Source organism: Hippocampus zosterae, chromosome 15 (assembly GCF_025434085.1).
Source record: "Hippocampus zosterae strain Florida chromosome 15, ASM2543408v3, whole genome shotgun sequence".
Lineage (NCBI taxonomy): Eukaryota > Metazoa > Chordata > Actinopteri > Syngnathiformes > Syngnathidae > Hippocampus > Hippocampus zosterae.
This window is the reverse complement of record NC_067465.1, coordinates 7700449-7721769: the sequence shown is the minus strand read 5'-3', so window position 1 is coordinate 7721769 and position 21321 is coordinate 7700449. Positions and strand designations below refer to the sequence as shown.

At 43.6% G+C, this 21321-nt stretch overlaps 1 protein-coding gene across 15 annotated transcripts in view; it reads left to right on the top strand.

Moving 5' to 3' along the window:
• epb41l3b (erythrocyte membrane protein band 4.1-like 3b) overlaps nucleotides 1–20454 on the top strand; it is a 28047-nt gene extending 7593 nt beyond the window's left edge. For 2 of the 15 annotated variants that reach the window (XM_052088260.1, XM_052088261.1), the window contains exons 3-26: nucleotides 1051–1194; nucleotides 2945–3049; nucleotides 3144–3186; nucleotides 3354–3429; nucleotides 3558–3776; nucleotides 4885–4972; nucleotides 5726–5770; nucleotides 6084–6236; nucleotides 6310–6407; nucleotides 6524–6699; nucleotides 7203–7393; nucleotides 7705–8292; nucleotides 9590–9646; nucleotides 10459–10494; nucleotides 12099–12284; nucleotides 12653–12712; nucleotides 13420–13920; nucleotides 14550–14591; nucleotides 15462–15530; nucleotides 16101–16184; nucleotides 16302–16400; nucleotides 16507–16587; nucleotides 16882–16997; nucleotides 19681–20454. In XM_052088260.1, the coding sequence (XP_051944220.1) occupies nucleotides 1051–1194; nucleotides 2945–3049; nucleotides 3144–3186; nucleotides 3354–3429; nucleotides 3558–3776; nucleotides 4885–4972; nucleotides 5726–5770; nucleotides 6084–6236; nucleotides 6310–6407; nucleotides 6524–6699; nucleotides 7203–7393; nucleotides 7705–8292; nucleotides 9590–9646; nucleotides 10459–10494; nucleotides 12099–12284; nucleotides 12653–12712; nucleotides 13420–13920; nucleotides 14550–14591; nucleotides 15462–15530; nucleotides 16101–16184; nucleotides 16302–16400; nucleotides 16507–16587; nucleotides 16882–16992 (3252 nt within the window). In that variant the 3' untranslated portion in view covers nucleotides 16993–16997; nucleotides 19681–20454. Of the gene's footprint in view, nucleotides 1–1050; nucleotides 1195–2944; nucleotides 3050–3143; nucleotides 3187–3353; nucleotides 3430–3557; nucleotides 3777–4884; nucleotides 4973–5725; nucleotides 5771–6083; nucleotides 6237–6309; nucleotides 6408–6523; nucleotides 6700–7202; nucleotides 7394–7704; nucleotides 8293–9589; nucleotides 9647–10458; nucleotides 10495–10737; nucleotides 10804–12098; nucleotides 12285–12652; nucleotides 12713–13419; nucleotides 13921–14549; nucleotides 14592–15461; nucleotides 15531–16100; nucleotides 16185–16301; nucleotides 16401–16506; nucleotides 16588–16881; nucleotides 16998–19680 lie in introns of all 15 variants that reach the window. The other 13 variants (XM_052088262.1, XM_052088265.1, XM_052088264.1 and 10 more) reach the window with 13 other exon arrangements.
• Nucleotides 20455–21321: the final 867 nt, after the last annotated feature.

Sequence of the window (21321 nt, the reverse complement as noted above, 5' to 3'; positions counted from 1 at the left end):
GTCCCAATTTTAAGTGCTGAATGCAAAAAAAAAGTGTTGATGCTCAAACCCACTGACCCAAGCTATGTGGCTTTTCTTGCCAGGACGGAATTATGGAACAGTTGCTTTCATGCCTTGAATATGAATGAACACAGGCTTATAATACTTACATAATCCAAGTTTGATACAAACCTTTTTTTTTTTTCTTTAGGCCTCTGTAGTTTTATGTGATTGATCCAGACGTTTTTGCCTGGACCTACAATTGAAAGCGTCTGTGAATAGTGTTTGATTATCATGTAGAGACAGGAACTCATTTGGAGAAGCGCGCTCTATTTTTAGCTGGCAGACATGTGACAGAACTGGTGGTTAGTTTAAGACGTCTCCATGAAAGTGGAAGTTGGATCGTGTTTCTGTTCGCCAATCATTGTTCTTCGCAATTTAAAGTCATTAATTCAGCTAAAAACGATAACATGCCATGAGATGTGTCACCCTCTTCCTCAAATCACCTTCAAACGCAGTTTTTCCCCTCTGCAGTCATCTATGAAACAGTCCCGTTTTGCTCGTATGCACGTTTAAAACGTTTGTATTATCCAAATAGTAATTTGATAGAAACATTAAATATATTATTTTTTTTAAACAACCAGGGGTCACTAGCCTTTTTGAATATGAGAGCTACTTCTTGGGGACTGATTGATGCAAAGCGCTACCACTTTGATACATATTTTTGAAAAAGCAAATTTTCTCAAGTTACAGTGAATATTTTTATGACTATAAAATATTTTAACTTATTCTGAAGACACTGATCATGTTAACAATTTCTCACAAAAATTTGGGAATGGATAGATATGAACAGGCAAGCCAGTGTTTACATTTTCATTGGTGATCTATTTGTAGAAAAAGTCCTTGAGCTAGTCATGTGGTCATTGACGGCTACCGAACTGGTGACCCTTGTTCTATACAATGTGACACATTTTCATGATTTCAGTTTACCCCTGCTAGAATTTGTTGTTGTTTTTTTTTTATGTGTGTTAATTTTGAGAAACTGAAATATGTATGATCTTCACCCATCAGGAGACGCAAGAAGACGACCAAGAATCCCGCCAGTCATCCACCAGTCGTCTCTCCAGGTCTCCTTTAAAAGGAGTGAAGAAGGTGAAGATCATGCAATGCAAGGTGACACTGCTGGACGGTTCTGACTACACTTTGAATGTGGAGGTGAGACCCGCTGTATGGAGTTAGGGACGCAAATGAATTTATAGTCTTTTCCTTTGATTTACAATTTATAGTGCTTATAATGACAATAAAAGCATTTTTTACACATGGAAACAGTATTTCATACACTCTATTGTGTGTATTTGGTATGAATGGACAAATCATCAAACACTCCACATGTAAGCAAGCAATCATGTGGGCCAATTGTCAGAATCCAATGCTGTTTGTTAACACTAAGCCATCCAGCCAACAAAATTTAGTGCAGCTCTGCTTACTTTGGCTTCGGTGAATGCATGTGGACCTTTTTGGATTATTTATTTTATTTTTTTTAATGCTTCGGAACATTCTAATCTAAGCACGATGGCCTGGAAATAAAAGGGTGTTTAAATACTTAAAATAATCAGAAGAGTTGCCTCTATAATGCAACTTTAGCTTAGATAATTCATGACCAACAATGTTAGCCCGACGACGTTCTCTACAAAGGTTTAGGAAATGTGGAACGAAGTTTCTGAGATTCGACTATCCCAAGAGGCATGCGTTTCTGCATGACGGTACCTCTTTGCGAGAGTGTTTTAGACAGTGTCTTCCGCATGCTGGACTATAGCCTTCGTTTGAATGTAGCTCTGGATCTGTGCCCGGCCTGTTGCCATGTCATGGGCAGCGAAACTTGGTGTGGTTTATGTAAATTAAACACTGTGATAGGAAAATATTCAACAAAAGTAGCTCTTGAAAAACCCTTGTGTGGGCGTGAAGGCAATGCCAGTGCGGTGTGTGGGTTAAAAGTGTTGAGCAGTGCCGTCAATGCCGCAGCAGCAGCAGCAGCAACCATTAGTCTGACAAGACTCTGCCAATACTCTGAGACATCCTGGTGGAATTAAATCTCCCACCAATTGTTCCTGTGGCTCTTACACAATTACACGGGAACGCTGCACAGTTCTCAGCAGAGTGAGTGGTGCTAAGCTAATGGCTCAACTGACTGTGCTACAATGAGACAACCGTATAGATGTACATGTTTCCTGATTTACTATTGTTACGTCTCGCCGCACATTCATGGAGACCCGGCTCGGACTAATTCGGTCTTCACCATCCGCATAAGGAATTAAATCTCGTAAATATTTAAACTGGTTTAACTTTTAGGAATGTCAATCCTGACTCAGCAGATCAATGTGGAAAATCCCTCTAAACACACCCCTCGCCACAGGTTTATCCATGGCCTTCAAAAGACTAACCTGAAACCTTTCAAAGACATCCGGTAATCGGGCCATCGCTGACTTTGATCGGAAAGAGAAGAAAATGCTCACTTTATCGGTATATATGGGTCCCGCTTAACCCGCATCGAAGGTCCTGTTTGATGGCGTAGTAAGATGAAATATGTATACAGGAATCCCTTATTCGTCACTGTTGATGGGAACCAGACACCCCCCCCCCCCCCCCCGGCAAAAGATGACAACTGCAAGGTGGGATTTGCCGCTGAGAAAAAAAAAATTGTGAGACCTTCAAAATAAGACTCCCAACACAGTCAAGGCTGCGAACCAACCTCCCGTTGCCGACAAGCGGCCTTACATTCTCCCCCACAGTCGGTATACATTGCTTCGGCGGGGTTGGAGCGCACCTTAGCTTAATTTTGGTATTTAAAAAAACAAGCAAACGTGAAACACTTAAGCCGCAAAATTTGATGCTCGGAGCGGCCAGGGATCACTGCACTCATCGGTTGACTTTAGACGTCAGTTACATGTTTGCTCTCCCCTCACAGAAGCGGGTCAAAGGCCAATTTCTCTTTGACAAAGTCTGCGATCACCTTAATCTGTTGGAGAAGGACTACTTTGGCATTACGTACAGAGATGTGGAGAAACAAAAGGTATTGTGACAACCGTGAATGTCAAGACCCATGTGTCGGTTCCGTTTCAAAAATAGAACTTGAAATATTTATTTTTCCTCTCTGTCTATGGCAGAATTGGCTGGATCCGACTAAGGACCTGAAGAAGCAGATCAGGAGTATGTGTCTTTATGTATATCTAATACAATGCTTTTCATGACTCATTTTCCAAAACAATAACACAACTCAGGTTCCAATAGCACAACTCATGTATTACTGGGACAAGCAGATGAAGACTGTAAATGCTGCTCGATAAAATCTATCCAAACTTCCTTCTGCTTCTCAGCCGGCCCCTGGAACTTTGCTTTTAACGTGAAGTTTTATCCTCCGGACCCCTCCCAGCTGACCGAGGATATCACAAGGTGTATTGGCTTGTTTCTTTTTTTTTTTTTTTTGGTGGACATTTTCTTTGATTGTCACTGGCACAGCATGATAAGAATCTCATTTCTTTTTAAGTGACATTCTAATCCCGTTGTCTCCATCCTCGTAGGTACTACCTGTGCCTGCAGCTTCGAGATGACGTCGTTTCAGGCCGTCTCCCTTGTTCCTTCGCCACCCACACTGTTCTGGGCTCGTACACCGCACAGTCGGAGCTGGGCGACTTTGATCCGGAGGAGCTGGGCAGCGACTACATCAGCGAACTACGCTTCGCACCCAACCAGACCAAAGAGCTGGAGGAGAAAGTCATGGAGCTCCACAAGTCCTACAAGTAAGTCTTGTGAGCTAGGTGACAAAAGAGCCGTCATCAAGTATTTTCTGAAAGAGTGCCCACTTACAGTAAATGAATCATCGCCACTCTTCTGATGCCTATTTTTTTTACCTTGTAAAGTTGGCTAGAATGACCTTTCTCCATTTGTTTTGGTAAATGCAAATGCAATCTCAGGTCCAATGATACGTTTGCCTATACTGGGACCAGTAGAAAAGAGCTGCAAAATGCCGTATTTCCTCTAATAACGGCCACGTGAATAACTAAATGCAGCACCGCAAATAGACGCCTCCTTCAGTCAGGGAGGAAATTTTATTTGATGGTAAATTATAGGGCTGCAACTACCGGTGATTATGTCGGTTAATCAGTGAATCAGATTCCCCAAAAGTTATAATTTTGATTAAGTCATTCAGTACCACCCAATTCTGGACTAAGTCTGAAAAGACGTTTAAAAACGTGTTTGGGACTGAATGAGTTTTTAATCAGTTCCTCATTGTACCTCTGTTTGGGTTGTTTTTGTATAAATAAAGCCTCTCTCCATTATATGATTTATTTTCAAGAAATACCTAGCACTTAGTTGAATAAAAAACAAGTATGTAAGCCACTATATGAGGAATTGTTGGAATTAGTAAACTAGTCCAATGCGATTTCTTAGGAATTGACTATTTTAAGTTAAGCTGTTGTTGTTTTTTTTAGCATCTGTGATAACGCTCAGGAAGGCACCACACCTTCCTTATAAATGGATTTGCGTCTTTCCACAAATGGGGGCGGGGGGGCATCTGTTGTGCATCTTAGTCTCATATTCCTTCTGCATCGCAACGATTTGTGAGTAATTTGGTCCAGTCGAGGCCGCAGCACAGGAGCAGTCAGTGTGAGGCTCTCACAAAAGGCCTGCCCGTACTAAAAATGGATGTAGTCACAGCTGCTTGGTGGAGATTCAACTGAAAACATCCACAAACACAACAAGAGGAAATTGATTCACTTTGGAGTTTATGTGATACAACCGAATTAGGTCCGCTTCCTGTTGAAATTGATTGAATTCTCCAGTGTTATCTGCTTTTCACAGTCCTTTCTTCAATATTCCTCGTGTGTGCTCTTGTCGTTCAATCAGGGGGATGACTCCGGCTGAAGCCGAAATGCATTTCTTGGAAAATGCAAAGAAACTCTCCATGTACGGTGTGGATCTCCACCACGCCAAGGTAACCAGAATGCTTCGATTATAGTCTTAGGTTTGCTTTAGTCTCTGTGCACAACTGGAGGGGGCTCATGAATTTTTGTTTTACTTACTCAACTGCAGCGGGGGGTGAATGGGTCAGAGCTTTTTGAGAATAATATCAGACAACGTTAATAGTAATAATTCTGTCCAATTAATTTCAAGTTAAACACTATTGTGGCGACATGTCAAGAAACATGGAAGACTGGGTGGTGCCTAACTTACTGGAGTGATGGTTCATTTCAGGGTTTTTTTCCCTGATGAGTGGAAACGGGTAATTGGTTTGAGTAATGTGTGTTTCTGTCTTGATTATACATGATGATTAATTCAAGGCAACTTGAGACAAATGCATTTGATGCACACTATCAGCAGTCATGGCTGCCACTGCGATGCCTCACTTGCGCCATCACCACCACCGCCACCGCTGCTGCACTGCTGACTCATCATTTCACCTCTTCTACTTTGGCTTGCGAGGAGCCGAGTTGGCATCTTTTGAGACCATGCCATCATACGTGGATCTCTTAGACCTGTCAAGTACAGCCGAGCGAGAGATTGTTACATTCGCGGATTTATATCAAGACGACCCGAGTCGATAAATTAGTCTTGATGAGACCGAGTGAGCGTCGTTGCTGACTGTCAATGTCCGGTCCAGTATTATCCTGTTGAATAAATGACAAGAAGTTACACAGCGTATGAGACCGGCCTACCTCTTTTGTCTCCTCTCTCACCGAATGCAAAGTTGGTAGGGCGTCTCTATCAAGGCTTGGCTCGTGCCGAGGGAGAGGTAAGCGGCTGCCTATTGTGTGTACGCGTGTGCAGTTTCCACATGTGCATGTGGTTGAACACACTTTTCAATATCCCTGTAAGACTTCCCGCTTTGGATCGGCTCTCCCCTAGCAAATGGCTTCCACCTGAGAGCATAATGTCATCCGCCATTCTTGCTTAGGCACCCCTCCGGTCCTACTTTTGAGGTAGCAGAACCATTTGCTTGATTCCACTCGCCACCTGCCTGCTTCATCCTGATAACAGTCAGTGCTGTCCTATACATGGTGTGGTACTGTGTGTCCTTTATTGTCCTCTGGTGTGTTTGTTCTTAGGACTCGGAAGGCGTGGAGATTATGTTAGGAGTGTGTGCCAGTGGTCTCCTCATCTACAGGGACAGGCTGCGTATCAACCGTTTCGCCTGGCCCAAAATCCTCAAGATCTCCTACAAGAGGAACAACTTCTACATCAAAATCCGGCCCGGCGAGGTAAAGAACTCTTATCACTTCTACAATAAGACGCTTTTCACTTGTTTTAGTCCATCTGATTTTTGGTTTCAAGTTTGAGCAATTTGAAAGTACCATCGGCTTCAAGCTTCCCAACCACCGTGCTGCCAAACGGCTGTGGAAGGTCTGTGTTGAACACCACACCTTCTTCAGGTAAAACTTGCAAGCAATTCGACACATCCTGGTCACTCGAAGACAATTTTTAAGCACTCAACCAAATCCTTTCCACCTTACTATGGCTTTGATTTGTAACGTGTAACTTTTAACAGGTTGGTGTCACCTGAGGCGCCCCCAAAGAAGTTCCTCACCCTCGGCTCCAAGTTCCGCTACAGCGGCAGGACGCAGGCGCAGACTCGCAGGGCCAGCTCGCAGATCATTCGTCCTGCGCCCTTCTTCGAGCGCTCCGCCAGCAAACGTTACAACATGTCACGCAGCTTGGACGGAGGTAGGGTCATCGCATGAGACTTGCGGCGGGTCTTCAGACTTTGTCGCCTTGCTTTGTCCACACTCAAGACAAAAAGAAAAATGATGCAGTTATCGCACATCTGTCCAGTTCAGGTGGTTCAAATCGGACAAAGTCTAGTGGTCTTTGAAGTGGGGCTGGAAATAGCCAAAATGGCTTCTTTCAGAATGCCTTTAACTCATTACCAGTACTCAGTACCAACCAATTCTGGCCCAAGTCTGAAAAGACGTTTAAAAACGTCTTTGGGAGTGGATGAGTTAAATGGTTGCTTCAAAGGCAAATTCCAAATTCCATGTGTCTTTTCAGGAATAGGTTTTGGAGCTTTTTTATATGGGTCTAACTCATAATAGAGATGCCTAAGAAATCGTGAGTAAGGGAAACTGGTGTCGCGTGAGCTGCTGAGCTTTCACCACTATGCTGTTTCCTTTAGGATAACAAAATGCCCACAACCTTCCAGATCTCATCCGTCTTTCTGCCCGTTCCAGCGCCCATCACCGAGAATCACGATACTCTGATGAAGGACAGCGGCATCGCCGCCAACGCCAGGGGAGACATCATCACCACGGTGACTACCGAGAAGAAGGCAGAGGAAGAGAAGGCGGAGCGGGAGGATGCCCGTGCGGATACGACTGAAGCCGCCGCCGGCACCCTGACGCCGCTCAGACAAGAAGCAAAGGTAAATCACCGTCATGCAGCAGGTTCGGCGCCATGAGACAAAGAAGCGTTTAGAGGCCGCGGTAGTGTTTATATTCCACAACTTTGAAATCCATTTCCGTTTTGAGATTTCCTTGTGGCTGATGAAAATAACCCACGTGCTTCTAGTTTAGATTTTGCTTTTCATCCTCTCTATGCTTTACTAATTTGCTTTTTCCTCCTGTCCTTCCTTTTAACCCCACACTTTTACTCATGTGTGCTCATGCGTATTGGCCTCCTTTCCCCATCGCCACTCACGCTCACGCGCACCCGCGCGTCCTCTCCATCCATTAGTGCTCCCCTTGTGCCTTAACCACCAGCCCGCTTGGCTCTGAGCTCTCACTCCCCTCATCCCCCGTGTCATCAACAAAAGTGCGGCGACGGTGCAGGGAAAACACGCGCAAGCGGGCCTCCTCGGTGAGCCCAGTGAAGGACAGCGCCGGCCGTCGCCGCCAGCAGGCCCGCTCGGATCGGCAAGCGGCCCTGCTGGCGGAGCGGGCGCTTCTGCTGTCGGCCCGCAAGCAGCGGCTGGAGCAGAGAGGCGGGGTGCGCGGCGGCACGCTCTTCTCTTTCTCGCTGCACCTGCCCGACCTGTCAGCTGTCCTGGACGAGGACGGGTACCTCAGCTTCCCCGACCTGTCGGAGATGCGCTTCCTGCCAGAGTGCGCGCAGAACTTTTTGCCCATCAAGTCCCCGTCGCTCATCCCCTGCTTCCTCTTCATCTTCTTCTTTCTGCTCTCCACCTCCTTCTCTGTGCCCTACGCCCTCACTCTTTCCTTCCCCTTGGCGCTGTGCCTCTGCTACCTGGAGCCCAAGGCAGCCTCGCTGACCGCCTGCATAGCCCAGGGCTACCATGACTATGACAGTTCAGAGGAAGAGGAGGTGTGTAAGAGTTGAAGCCCTTTGGCGCCTGTCCCGTACGGCGCTCTGCTGTTTTCGCCAGTCCAGAGCCGACCTGGAGACTTGTGGTGTCCCAGTGTCTGTCCTACTTTCAGAACCTCACATTCTCCATCGCTCATCGTCATCCAGAGAAGTCACCATTTCATGTTTGACTGGCCTGACAAGAGAGATAGACACTCGGGGCCAGCTTTTTTTTTACTTTAAAGGAGACATATTATGCGATTTCAGTTTTTAAAACATTTCCCAAATGTCTTAACTTATGACTGTGACACGCTTTTGTGTCCATACCCGTAGGATCAAGAATTATCAGGCACTATTTTTTTTTCTTCTTTTTAGTGTTGCTGAACATATTCTTGCCAAAATGGTGTGTGTGTGTGTGTCATTTGTTATCATGACAACCAGAGCAAAGCTAAGGCATTGCCACGAGGCAAGTGGCCACTATTTGCGTGAAGGCCACGGTTCAAAATGTGAAGACAAAAAGCGAGCAAAAGGGACTCCTCCATTTATGACCGAGCTTTTTTCTCTTATCATAGCCTAACAAATTAATCTGCGCTGAATTCTAATCTGTTTGCCTATTCTGTCTTTGAGGGTTTCACACCTGATGGATGGGCATACACTCCAAAGACTTCTTACACAAACATCAAAAAGTCACTTTTCCATAATATGTCCCCTTTTGAGTACCCTATGCTTAGTTACTAATCCCTGGCTAAATCCCATTTAAACACACAGCTTTGTGCCTAACCGTCCGTCTCTGTGTCATTGTTCCGATCCATGACTCCTTTCCTTATAGACCGCATGAAAACACTTCCATTATTCTTGACTCTCTGCATTGCTCCGGATTGAAATAGTAATTTTCCCCGACGGTAAGCAGTGCCAAGCTAAGAGCAAGCCCTTGGATCTCACATGATCTCCGTGATGTAATGCAGAGAAGTGTCAAATATGCACGGAGAGGAGAGCCTTGGAAGTCAGGTTTTCAATCCCGCCACATAAATTGACTGACTGAAGGTCTCTGCTTCCTCCGAGTTTGTTCTGCTTGCTACAGTGTTTTTTTTATTTGCTCTTCTTTGAATTTTCTTTCGCTGCCGTTTTGCCAACCTTCTCTGGAGCGTTTGTCTGACTCGGAAGAGCAAACTGCATTTCCATTTTGTTTCCATCTGTCGTTATAAAGGCTGAAGACGCGCGTGTCGTTTCAAAATGCTTTTTACAATGTTGGGGTGCTGTTCTGTTTGTATTCCTCCTTTTTTTGCCGCTCGGAATGCTTTCCGTGGCTTTGACAAAGCAGACAGACAGCGAACAAACTGACTTTGCCTTCGATGGAGATATAACTGCCACGGAGGTCTGTATGTCGAGAGAGGCGGGGGAACACTGCGCATGAATAAGCCATGTACTGTTGTTGTTGTAATGTTGCATTTTAGTTGACGTTTATGGATTTTAATGCACGTGAAATATTTTTAGACTGGTTATAAGTCCCGCCACACGATAACTGCAAAGGGCCACACTGAAAATAAAAACTAATGTTCATGATAAAAAAAATAATACAGTAGATTCAATTTATTATCCCTAATTTAGTTGTGAATGGTGTTGATATATTGTGAGTGGAAAAAATGTATTCGGGGGGGTGACTTGAAAAAAAAATCACAATTTTTGGGAAACAAAAACTGGGACTTTTGTTTGAAAATAGTTGTAATATTGTGAGAGAAACATTCAGTGTTAGCAGATTGAAGTTGGATAATTGCATCGTCGGATTACAAGAAACACATTTATTAAGTGAATAACGTTATCAGAAAAGTTGTGGTACCATGTGGGGGGGGGGAAATCATGGTGTCAATTTTAGAGAAAAAAAAGTGAGGTGTAATTAATGAGATCGTCGTAACTTTGTGAGAAAACGATGAGTTGTTTTTGAGGCTAGATCTGGTAAAAATGGTGGCGTTTCGTACCTTTTTCTTTTTTCTTCAGTGTGGCCTCATTACTTCTCCACTGCACAATTCATCAATGCACAGTTTCTCACGAAAACGTCGCGGGCACTGACTTTCCTCTCTTCGACCACCTTTCTTGCCACCTATTCCCATATCCTGCTTTTCCTATCTTGTCACCACCATTTACCACCTCCCGTTTGATCCCGTCACTATTTCCTCACTCGCTCTCCAGTCGGATGCAGACGACGACTCTGAGATGCCCACGCAGGTAACGCCGCGCCGCGTCTCTCCGCTGCCTGCTGCCACTGCGCCACACACTTCACTGCCTGAATTCATGATCTTTCCCCACACTTCGGCTTCTTCCGTACCAGTCGACTCAGTTGACTTGTCTCGTTTTTGGTCAATGAAACGGGCTTCCTGATTGCAGGTTTTTTACATCCATGTTTGGTTTGTAGTCATGCTGTACCTCCCAGAGTCTGAAACCATCAACTACTATTTGTCCCCCCCGCAGTGTAGTGTTGTAAGACCAGTGAAAGGGGAAAACGTATTTGTCAAGCACAGTAATCTGATGCTGGAGGTTGGTAAGAAAATCATATTCATCCTACCAGTACTAATTTCTAGCATTGTTGTGTGCAGTGTCTCAGATTCCCTATTGTGGATACGAGCATCTCGAGTTGCTCCTGTGAGCATTCAGAGATGAAACGGCAGGAACTTAATCTTTCGTTATAATGCTAACAGGAGTTGGGAGTGTTTTGTCTGTTGCTCTGTGACTCATTGCATGTGATTTATTATCGCATCGAGTCTGAGTTTGAATGCATTGTGGCTGCTTTTTGTTGAATTTATACTCTTGGTTTCACACTACAGCGGAACCTCTACGCTGAAGTTGTACAATCTGGAAGTCAGTTGTTTTTGGGAAAATTCAACTCTGAAAAATGCATAGAAGTTCTGAGGTTAAATGGCCTGAAGTCTGGTTGATTGTAGAGATAAATGCAAAAAAGATCCGATTTGGGTCTGATGTTACTCGTAATGTACTGTATTTTACTCAATAATTTCACAGGGTTTACATTTTTAATTTTATGGGCTTTTCTAAGCAGGAATTACAACGTCCCTCCCTCCCCGTATAATTATCTGCCGTAAAATGTGCATTTTATTTTTAATTTTTTTAAATGAATGTCATTCTTTTAAAATGATTTAATTCAACATCCAGTTGTAAGTAAAAGTATGAACACTTTGGAATGAAATGGATTTCTGCATTGTTTTGATCTTCATTTAAGTCAAAACAATGGACAAGCACAGTCTGCTCCGAATTCCTGGTAAATCCAAAGGGTTTTCTTACTTTTTCATTCAACTGTATTTACATAAAATTACAAATGAACTTTGTCAGAAATTTTCATGTGAAAAATATACATCAATTCTTAAAATTACGTGTTTCCTGTAAACTTCACTTCACAAAACTCTTTATCATAAAAAAAAAAATCAAACTTGTAACAATTATTTTGTCAAGAAAACTATTCTCACAAACTAGCCTTTAGTTTCTTTTACCCTGGTAAAATTGCAGCTTTTGTTTTGGTTGCAAAATATAAACAAACTGGAAATTCCAATTTGTTTTTTTTTTAAATTGGGGCAATGGCTAACATTACTAATTGTGGTCAACATTGGGAGGTTTCACTGTATTTCATGAGTAGCTTACAAAGCATCTTCACTCAGGTTCCATTTTGACTCCCTTTTTATTATTTTGTTGTTTTGTTTTTCCCCATCCCCATTTTTTTTTAAAACATTTGCAAGATGACTTGACATACTTGAAGCATGGCAATGCTGCTCGGTCCCGGCCCTTACCCCTCTTATTATGGTCACCTGGCCACACACACTTAGGACAAAGAGCCCCCCGCCGAGATGGTCAAGCACCAGACCAACATCACCGAGATGAAGCGCTCCTTCCTGGAGACGGACACCGGCGTCCCAGGCCTCACCGAGTGGGAGCGGAGGCTCTCCTCATCCCCGGCGCGCTCGCCCCGAATGGACGAGCCGCCCATGATAGAACCTCTGGACCTGCAGGATGTAAGCACGGGATGAATAATAATGACGTGTGTGTTTAAAGCGAGGAGTGTGTGTCTGGAGCAATATATTTGATGTTGGTGCACATGGAATGAGAATACAGGCACTTGGATAACAGACAGGGGTTAGAGCGCTGCATATTAAATCCAACGAGTCTTTAGCACCAGCGGCTTGATGACATTTCTCGATGGTTCCCATCTTTTTTTATTGATCTCTTTTTGTCCTCACTGCGGCATTATTTCTGGACTATTTCCTAATCACTGACACCAGACTTGTCAGTCTGAAAATGACACTTTGAGTTTCCGGGATCCCCAAGTGTTTATTTATGTCTCACCTTCCCCCCCCCCCCCCCCCCCCCCCCTTTTCTGCAGGAAGAAGATCAGGAGCCCGGCACTAGAGACGAGACAAAGGCGGAGCCTAAAGCCACTGAGGTGATGTTTTGCTCATATTTGTTTTCCTGACTTATTTTTTCTTTTTGCATTGTTTTTCTGCAAAGCTGGCACTGTCTTCTTCTCTTTGGCTCCGTTACGTTCCTTCTCCTCTTCGTTGTGTATGAAAAATGGGGGGTTGGGGGGGTCGGCAGCGGAACTGTGTCAAGACATGGATGTCCAGCATTATTTGAAGACTTAAATGCACATCGATTCCCCCGAATTGTTTTCCAAAGTGACATGTAAAAGCTTTCGTGTGCTCTTTCAAATTCTCAATGGGACGGTGCGTAAAAAATATAATGTTTCGGTGTTCACTATTTCATACCCTATGATTTCAATAATATGCAAAAAACACAAGTTCTATCAGATCAAAATAATTTTAAAAAAATCTTTGAAGTAATTGCATACAGCTAACAGGAAGCTGCCAAGTTTTGCCGCAATCTTTTTATTTTTTAGTTTACATATTTTACAGACAATAGCTCCAATATCAAGTCAAGTACAACTTTATTGTCAAATGTGCAGTATATGCAACATACAGCACAGATGAAATTTCATCCCTCTCAAGCAGACAATCATATGACAGACATGTTTCAAACAAGAAAAAAAAACGCTCCTTTAAATGTGTTCGAGGTAGATCTTTAAAAGTATTTAGCTGCAGAGATGCCTTGTTTTTCTCAATAGCATTTCCAATAAGGCAAGTGTCTCCCCAGGCGGCGAAATATCTGCTGAATTGCCCTGCAGATAGTACCCTAGTGGACAGAGCGCCCCCAACAGGGCCGAAGGGGATTAGCCCATTGGGCGCTCTGGATGATGACGTTTTCTCAGCGGAGGAGAAAACCCCCGACTCCCAAGAAGAGTTTTCTGAGAAGTCCGCGGCTAGGATGAGCCCGGGCTCCGTAAGGGAGGAAGTGTCCCAGGCCATCACCGACAAAAGGGGCATGCTCATCATCTTGAAGGAGGCCGAGGTGGAAACACAAGTGAAAGAAGAGATGGAAAAGCTCCCCATAACCAAGATGGAGGCACTGCTTGAGGACATGTCTCAGGTCAAAGGCTCGCCCAAGAAGGCCATGGCCTCGTGGGTGTCGGAGGTGGCGAGAGCGGAAGAGTCGGAGGTCTTCAGAGTGTTGACGGAGGAGGTGACAAAGACCTTTGAGCAACCAAAGCCCGACATGGCTCCGATAACGCTCTCGGAGACCGCGCCCCTAGCAGTGGTAACTGTATGAAAAACATCCACTCATTCCCTCCCCTGCCCCCGGCAGCAGCCAACACAGCCTCCTACTAATAATAACAATGATAAAAATAAGAATTTTATCCGGTGCTGTGCATGGCTAACTCGCCATCTCGTCCCTTAACATCCACCGTTTACCTTCACGTCACCAATTTCCTTTGCTTGTTTTTGTTTTGGGTTGGCTCAAAACGCCTGGACTTGCCTAGTTAGCAGCTGCTCCCACAGCCGAGATAGAAAACAAACGGCAGGGCGGTCAGGTGGGACACGCTTTCACTGTGCTGCAACAATTCCCCCCCTTCAGTTTTACTTTTATTTATTTATTTAGTGAAGCAGCACTCTGACGTACTCAATGGCGCCACCTGGCCCACAGCCACCACTGCAGCTTTTCTCCCACCTCGCCTCTCCTTGTCCCTGAAAACATTGTATAACAATGTTTTCTACCTGCAAGAAGACACAAATCAAACAGTGCTTAGTTCTGCTATTTCATACAATCCACCATAAACTTCCTCAGTTCTCTCCCCCACCCGTCTCTTGTCTCCTCTCATTGCTCTGATATTCCATCTCAACTGTCTCTTCCTTCTTTCTTCGTATCCTTCGTCTTGTCTTTGCCAGTCAACTCTCGGATGGGTTTCTTCTTCTGTGACTTCCGAAAAGGTGACCACACTTTGTTGGTCGGTCGCGAGCTGACGTTGATGTGTTTTGCCCAATGTGTTGTCGTCAAAATGCATCTCATCTCCCTCGCGGGTGATGCGTGGAAATGAGCAGGTGTTTTTATTTGACACGCTGGTGTTGAAAAAAGAATCTCTTCCCGAAGTAAAGAGCCCAATAAAAGAGGCTGTGACCCAGAATATTATGACTTTATTCTGTTTCAATTACTGCTATATAAAAATAAAAAAACTTGGTTAAAAAAAATTCTCATAAAAATTAACTTTTTTTTCTTGTAAATTCAGTTTTTCTTTTGGATTACATTTCTTTTATTAAAGTTACAGGGGGTAATCTCACTTAACTATTTATTAACATTACTTTTTTTTTTTACAAATAGTCATGTTAATCTGTCATCCATTCAGTTGAAAAATTGCAACCCCCAAAGGATGACATTCACAAAAAAAGTTATTGTAAGCACTTCAAATTGCTAATTTTTGTTGCAATATAACTTCAGTCATGACAATTTGACTTTTTCCTAATTTTCCATGAAGTACAATTTGTCATTATCATTTATTCTCATAGAATCGAGCAGACTAAGTTTTGTCTTGACTTTTTTCTTGTGAAGTTGTTGCTTTACCCTCAAAATGTGTATTCTTATTTTAGTCGTGAAAAAATATATATATATATATATATAATTATGACTTGTTTTTTAAAAAAAACATTATAAAATGATTCATCTTTACTTTAAACTTTTGACTTCATGAAATTACAACTTTTTTCAGATATTGAAGTCATTTTTTTCCCAGTGTGTTCTGAATGCATCATCCACTTTGATGATGCAAATCACTTCAATCACACAATCGTCATTTTCATTGACAGGCATCACCTGACTCGGAGCAGAAGAAACCTGTTGTCATGGAGATGGACACAGCGACGGAAAAATCTGCAGTGAGTATCCAAAACAAAGATCGCAACGCACAAATTAATAATGGTGTTAAATCAGAATAAAAGGCCAAAATCCAGGCTCTAAAGCACTGGTTCTTAACCTGGGTTCGATCAAACCCTCGGGGTTCGGTGAATTGCTCTCAGGGGTTCGACGAAGCCTCTGCCATAGAGGTTAAGACACAACTGACTCAAGATGTCAATTAGTTATGACACGCCGGCTGGCTGCGGATGATCACATGACATTGCTTGCCCAATCAGTGCTGCAGGAAATTTACTTTGCTCAGTCGTAACCGAGTGACTGTCGTGATAGTCATAATTTTTTTTTTAAAACGTATACTTATGTCTTGAAATGTTATTTACTTTTTTCTGTTTTTAATAAATGTGCTTTTTACAAATGTCTTGAATTTGTCAAAAAAAAATCCCATTTTTATTTTTCACTAATGAAGGGTTCGGTGAACGTGCATATGAACGGGTTGGATTCGGTAACAAGGTTAAGAATCGCGATGTAGAAATAGGCTGTTGCTGCGTCGCCACCTAGAGCTCAGATGGTGATGATTTTTTTTTGTCCGGCAGTGTACGGAAGAGGACGTGGTCTGCACCAAAGAGATGCCCGTGGTTCATACAGAGACTAAGACCATCACATATGAATCTGGAGTGGTCCGTGCTAATTGCGATCGTCCATGATGAAATGCTGCTGGCTCGTAGCTTTCGCTGTTTAGCCTTCAAACTTGGCCCGGGTTGCGTCTCGAAATTTGTCCCTTACTTTGTCAACAGGGCGACATGAATGGCGACACAGACCCCGGCGTGTTGCTGAGCGCCCAGACGATCACCTCGGAAACCACCAGCACCACCACCACTACGCACATCACTAAGGTCAGACTTCATTATTGACATTCAGCATCGAGTAAAATGACTGACTTTAGTGTTTTGTGATGTAATGTAGTTCAATAAATAGTTTTTTTTTTCTCTAATCTGTCAGACTGTAAAAGGAGGCATTTCAGAAACAAGAATCGAGAAAAGGATCGTCATCACGGGAGACTCCGACATCGACCATGATGAGGTATTGTCCTTTAAAATGCTCATTTTTGTTGGATTGATGTCACGGCTTTTGAATGAAGCCTTCAGTCCTTCTCAGGAGCCCAATTTGAGCCACTTGCAATCGAAGGGGCAGAGCATGCAGCCTCGAAACCAATGAATTTGTTCACTTTTGATTTTAAAATTTGGATAACAGAGACTTCCTATCCCTGCTCTACCCCCCCCCCCCCCTCCAACCCCCTCACCTTACCCCACCCACCGTTCTCTGCCGCCCTCCTGGTGATTCCTCCCTTGCGGCACTGCACCCGTGCGAATGTAGGCTCTGGCTCAGGCCATAAAGGAGGCTAAAGAGCAGCACCCTGACATGTCAGTGACCAAAGTAGTGGTACATAAAGAGACAGAGATCACGCCAGACGAGGGGGAGGACTGACCCAGGTAAGCCAGCCAGTGCAGTCCTGCTCCCCGCTTCTGGCATGCCCGCTTTTTCTCCCATCACCCAGCAGTCGCACTCTTCCTTTTATTTTTTTTCATAGCGCTTCTATGCTAACGCATTTTGTTGTTGATGCCGGGATAGAAAGAGGTCAGGCGGGGCGCACGCACACAAGGGATATTACGCTCTCAAACTTGTAACGACAAGCCCGACAATCCCTCTCCACTAATGCCGCTGTCTTTCTCATGCAGCCCCATGCGGTGGAAACGCTCCCCCGGCTAGACACGAATAGAACGCATAGAACGCCGCACACCGCGGAACACTTGACTCGCAATTTAAGCATCGAGTCCAAATGACTTTTTTTGTTCATATAAACATGAAAGAAGTTTGAAAGTACTGATTTCTTGACATAGATTGTGTGGCTTTGCCAAAAGAGGCACCAGCAGTTTCTGAGAGATAAAATACCTGCTCGACCGGCTCCTGCAAACATTCCGACATTCAGCAGAATCTGATCTGAAACACACACGGGCGTGCCTCAGTCGGCCAAAAGCTGTCTCGGAAACTCCGGTGCAGGAAAATGGAGTCAAAGACGGCATTGCTTTTAACCCTTTACGCTTGAGGAAATCTGTTTCCTACTCTGCTCATCTACAAACATTCTTTGGCCTCTTCAAATGCAACCGGCACAAGTTTGTCGGTCACAAAATATTCAGTTGTATACTACTAGTCATATTCTTGCACATATTAAAATACTTTGAATCCAAAGTTATTCAAATGTATCATTTGCACATTTCACTCTGCGCCTCTTTTTTTCTAAATAAGGTGCAGATGTGGCCATATCTTTCTCCCTCAGAATACATTTTAGGGACCTAGGTGCTGTCCACGACAAAGCACTGAGCAGATGCATACACCAACGCATGAAGCCAGCTGTTGGCCCCAAAAATAAGAAAACGTTTACATTTTTCAGCCGGTCAGATGGAAATTACGTGATCGGCCCTAATTTAACTCATTCACTCCCAAAGACGTTTTTAAACGTCTTTTCAGACTTGGTCTAGAATTGGCTGGTACTGAATGAGTTAAATGATCAGACGGGGGCAGCTCCAGAATCAACCAGTCACATTCAAACTCAATTTTAAACTGGAGTCAGCACATACTCTGTACCATTTTAACTAAACGTAAGGATTTCCGATCGTGAATATTGAACAGGTTTAACATTAATGATTGCTGACCATTTTCCCAGCAGCTCATGGACAGAAATAAAGTTGCTCATAACATAGCCCACACCACAGGATTAGCGCTCGGGATAATCTTCAGATATCCGATAATCAGGCTTTTGCTAACTGGGAGGGAGAACGGAGAACATGTTTCATTTGAACCCAATATGTGTGGACCCCACTCAGTCCCATTTTGACCCATCGGTTTTTTTGGAGTGCAACTTTCCTGAACCATGAATACAGCAACAATCTCAAATGTGTTGCTGGTTTGGGATGAGCCAGTGTGCGTGCGTGTGCTAGTGTGACTCAACACATGGGAATGTTTGCCTTTTGTCTCTGCTGCCTTACTCTCGGTGTAGTAGTGTCTGTTGACTTCAAAATAGATCTACTAACCTGATCTTCAAAGTTTTCTTTGCAGAGCATAGATGCACACACGGTGCCGGGGCGGTCAAAGAATGGCCAAAGAGCTGATGTCGACTTGAAATTCAACCCCCGCATTGATGGATTTTGCCATCTAATTATGAACAAACATGAGCTAAGTCGCCTCATACTAAATGACAAATTGGTTTGATGCCACCTTTGCCCAGCGCCCCAGACACATGTGCTATCTCTGCTGAATAGATTTGTTTTTTACTTCAAAGACCTGAGAAGCTTAACACTGCTATAAACCTCATAAAGTGGAACCTCCTAAGGTCGATCAAGGAAATTGAAACAAATGCATACCTGGGGGAATATAGGAAAGGATATTTAGTGTTGGTCGCATTAAGACAAAAAAAAAAAAAAAACATTTTTGATGTGCATCTCGTTTTTTTACTTCTCAGCACATGTTGCCGAGTGTAAAAGAAGTTAAAACCACAGTAAAACCATCAACACAATGACCTGATTGTACTATAGAATATAACGTTTCGACCTTATTGATGTTTGACTATGGAGGTTGTGCTTTGTTGTGTCCATCTTGTTCTGACCTGGTGGAACTAACAAAATGCATTTCAAGTACTAATTTGACACTGGTGTTCTGTGCAACACTATGTCAGTATTCACTTTCACACAGAGAGCCCGCAAAATTGCCGCATTAAGAATTGTAAGGAAGTTCCGGCATCTGCCGTGACGCTGACTTTACTTTCAACACAGTTTGGCTGGAGAAGTGAGTGCTACATGTTACATTTTCCTCGTTCCGGCATTGTGGAACACGCTTCAACACAAGACCTCGCCCTGCCTCTGTTATTATGTCAGAGGTGAAAATATTGCTGGGTCAGCGGCTAAATGTTGACGCGCCACAACTGATGATGGCTCTGGCATCATCTTATGATCTTGTAGCCAAATGCCAGATCACCTTCACCCCTGATGCGGCCATTTTGCGCACTCCCTGTGGAAAGTATTTTCCGCATTGTTCACACCATTTGTGACCCAAATGGCTGCCGTATTGGCATTGCGCTGACATTCGCGCACTGACCTGCGGTTTCTTTTGCTTTTCCAGGAGTAACCGCGTCACCCCCGAATTCCACATTCAAGTGTGGGACCTGAAACTCTTCCTCTCCCTTCCTCATCCTCCAGCTTGCCCGCTAGTCGCACCCATCCAACCTGCAAAGTAAAAAAATGGAACGCATGCGCAAAGGACTCAATATGGCATTATGATTATTATATTTACCATCGGACACCCATGTGAGGTTCTCATAAAAAGCTGTACAATTTTTTTTTTTATGTAAGAATAATCATTAAAGCAAGTTGCTTTTACTGCCTTATGACTTTAAAGCATTTTAATGAAAGTAATTGAAGCCAGCTTTTTTTTGTTTTTTATTTATGAAGTAAAAGCCATCACTCCTCACTGAGGCTGCAGAAACGTTCAGCGTGTGCACTATTTAACCTTCCTGTCGATGGATTTTCCGTCAGGTATGCCACTAAATACAAACACGGGCCATGTTTATTGATCTCTCATTGTTGATTTTATTGTTTTTGTCATTTTTACTTGAAATGCTTTTTTTTTAACAATCATATCAGTATTTTATTTTGTGTGTGTTCGCATTGAAGCTCTGACAAGGCTTTTCATCAGCAAGACGCCAAGGAAATGTTGCGAATGAGTCTGTGCAGGTTTTGAATGTGTCCGCTCTACGCCAACCCCTCGTAGCGCTACCCGTCTCCGTCGCCAAGTATACGTTTTGACTCCAGATGGTTGAGAAATGTCACCGACGTGTTTCTGTTTTGAATTGCAGTTTCCTTCTCCGGTTAATAAAACACGTCATAACAGAAATAAGAGCGATATGGATCATTTCTGGGACTCGCATTGTGGTGGGAAACCTATGGCACGTGGGCCTTTAAAGAGCCTTTAATTTTGCCCGCCGCTCAATTCTCAAAAATGTAAAGCCTCTGGTCTTTTACTTGAAAAAACAGTTCAACAAGAAATAACCACCCATCCATTATTTTAACCACTGATCTAAAATACACCTCTCACAAAAGGTTTGGGATCTTTTGGGAGAAATTTCGGAATGCGCCTAAAATGCATTCAAACCTTTACAGCTAAACTTGATGTGACCTCTCAACTTATGTTTCAATACTTTGTGCACAAGTTGCTGTTCACTAACGAGAAGCTCAACGGCAAAATTTAGGTGTTCGACCCTTAAATCGACCAATAAATGTTCTGGTTCAATTAGAGCTGGCTGAACTGGTTGCCAGCCAATCGCAACGCACACATACACAAACAACCATATGCGCTCACAATGAGACCTTGGGACAATTTATTGTGTTAAATGAACCTACCGTGTTTGTTTTTGGAATGTGAGGAGAAACCCGAGTACCTGGAGAAAACCCACGCAGGTACGGGTAGAAGGTGCAAACTCCACACAGGAAATCCAGGGCCTGGAATCGAACGCATGACCTCTGCACTGTGAGGCGGACTAACCAGGAACTCAACCACCGTGCCAGCCAGGGATTCAAACATGAACCCCCAAAGCCCTGGAAAGTTACAACAAATGTTGCCTAGTTCAATTTGTACACCCAATTCCATGTTGCGAGCTAATATAACAATGTATGAAAAATTCAAGGACCCATTCTTGAAAAGTCTGCCAGTTTGGTTTGAAGAAGGCGTTTTGTGGTCAACTACAGGGCTCTAACAAACATTAAG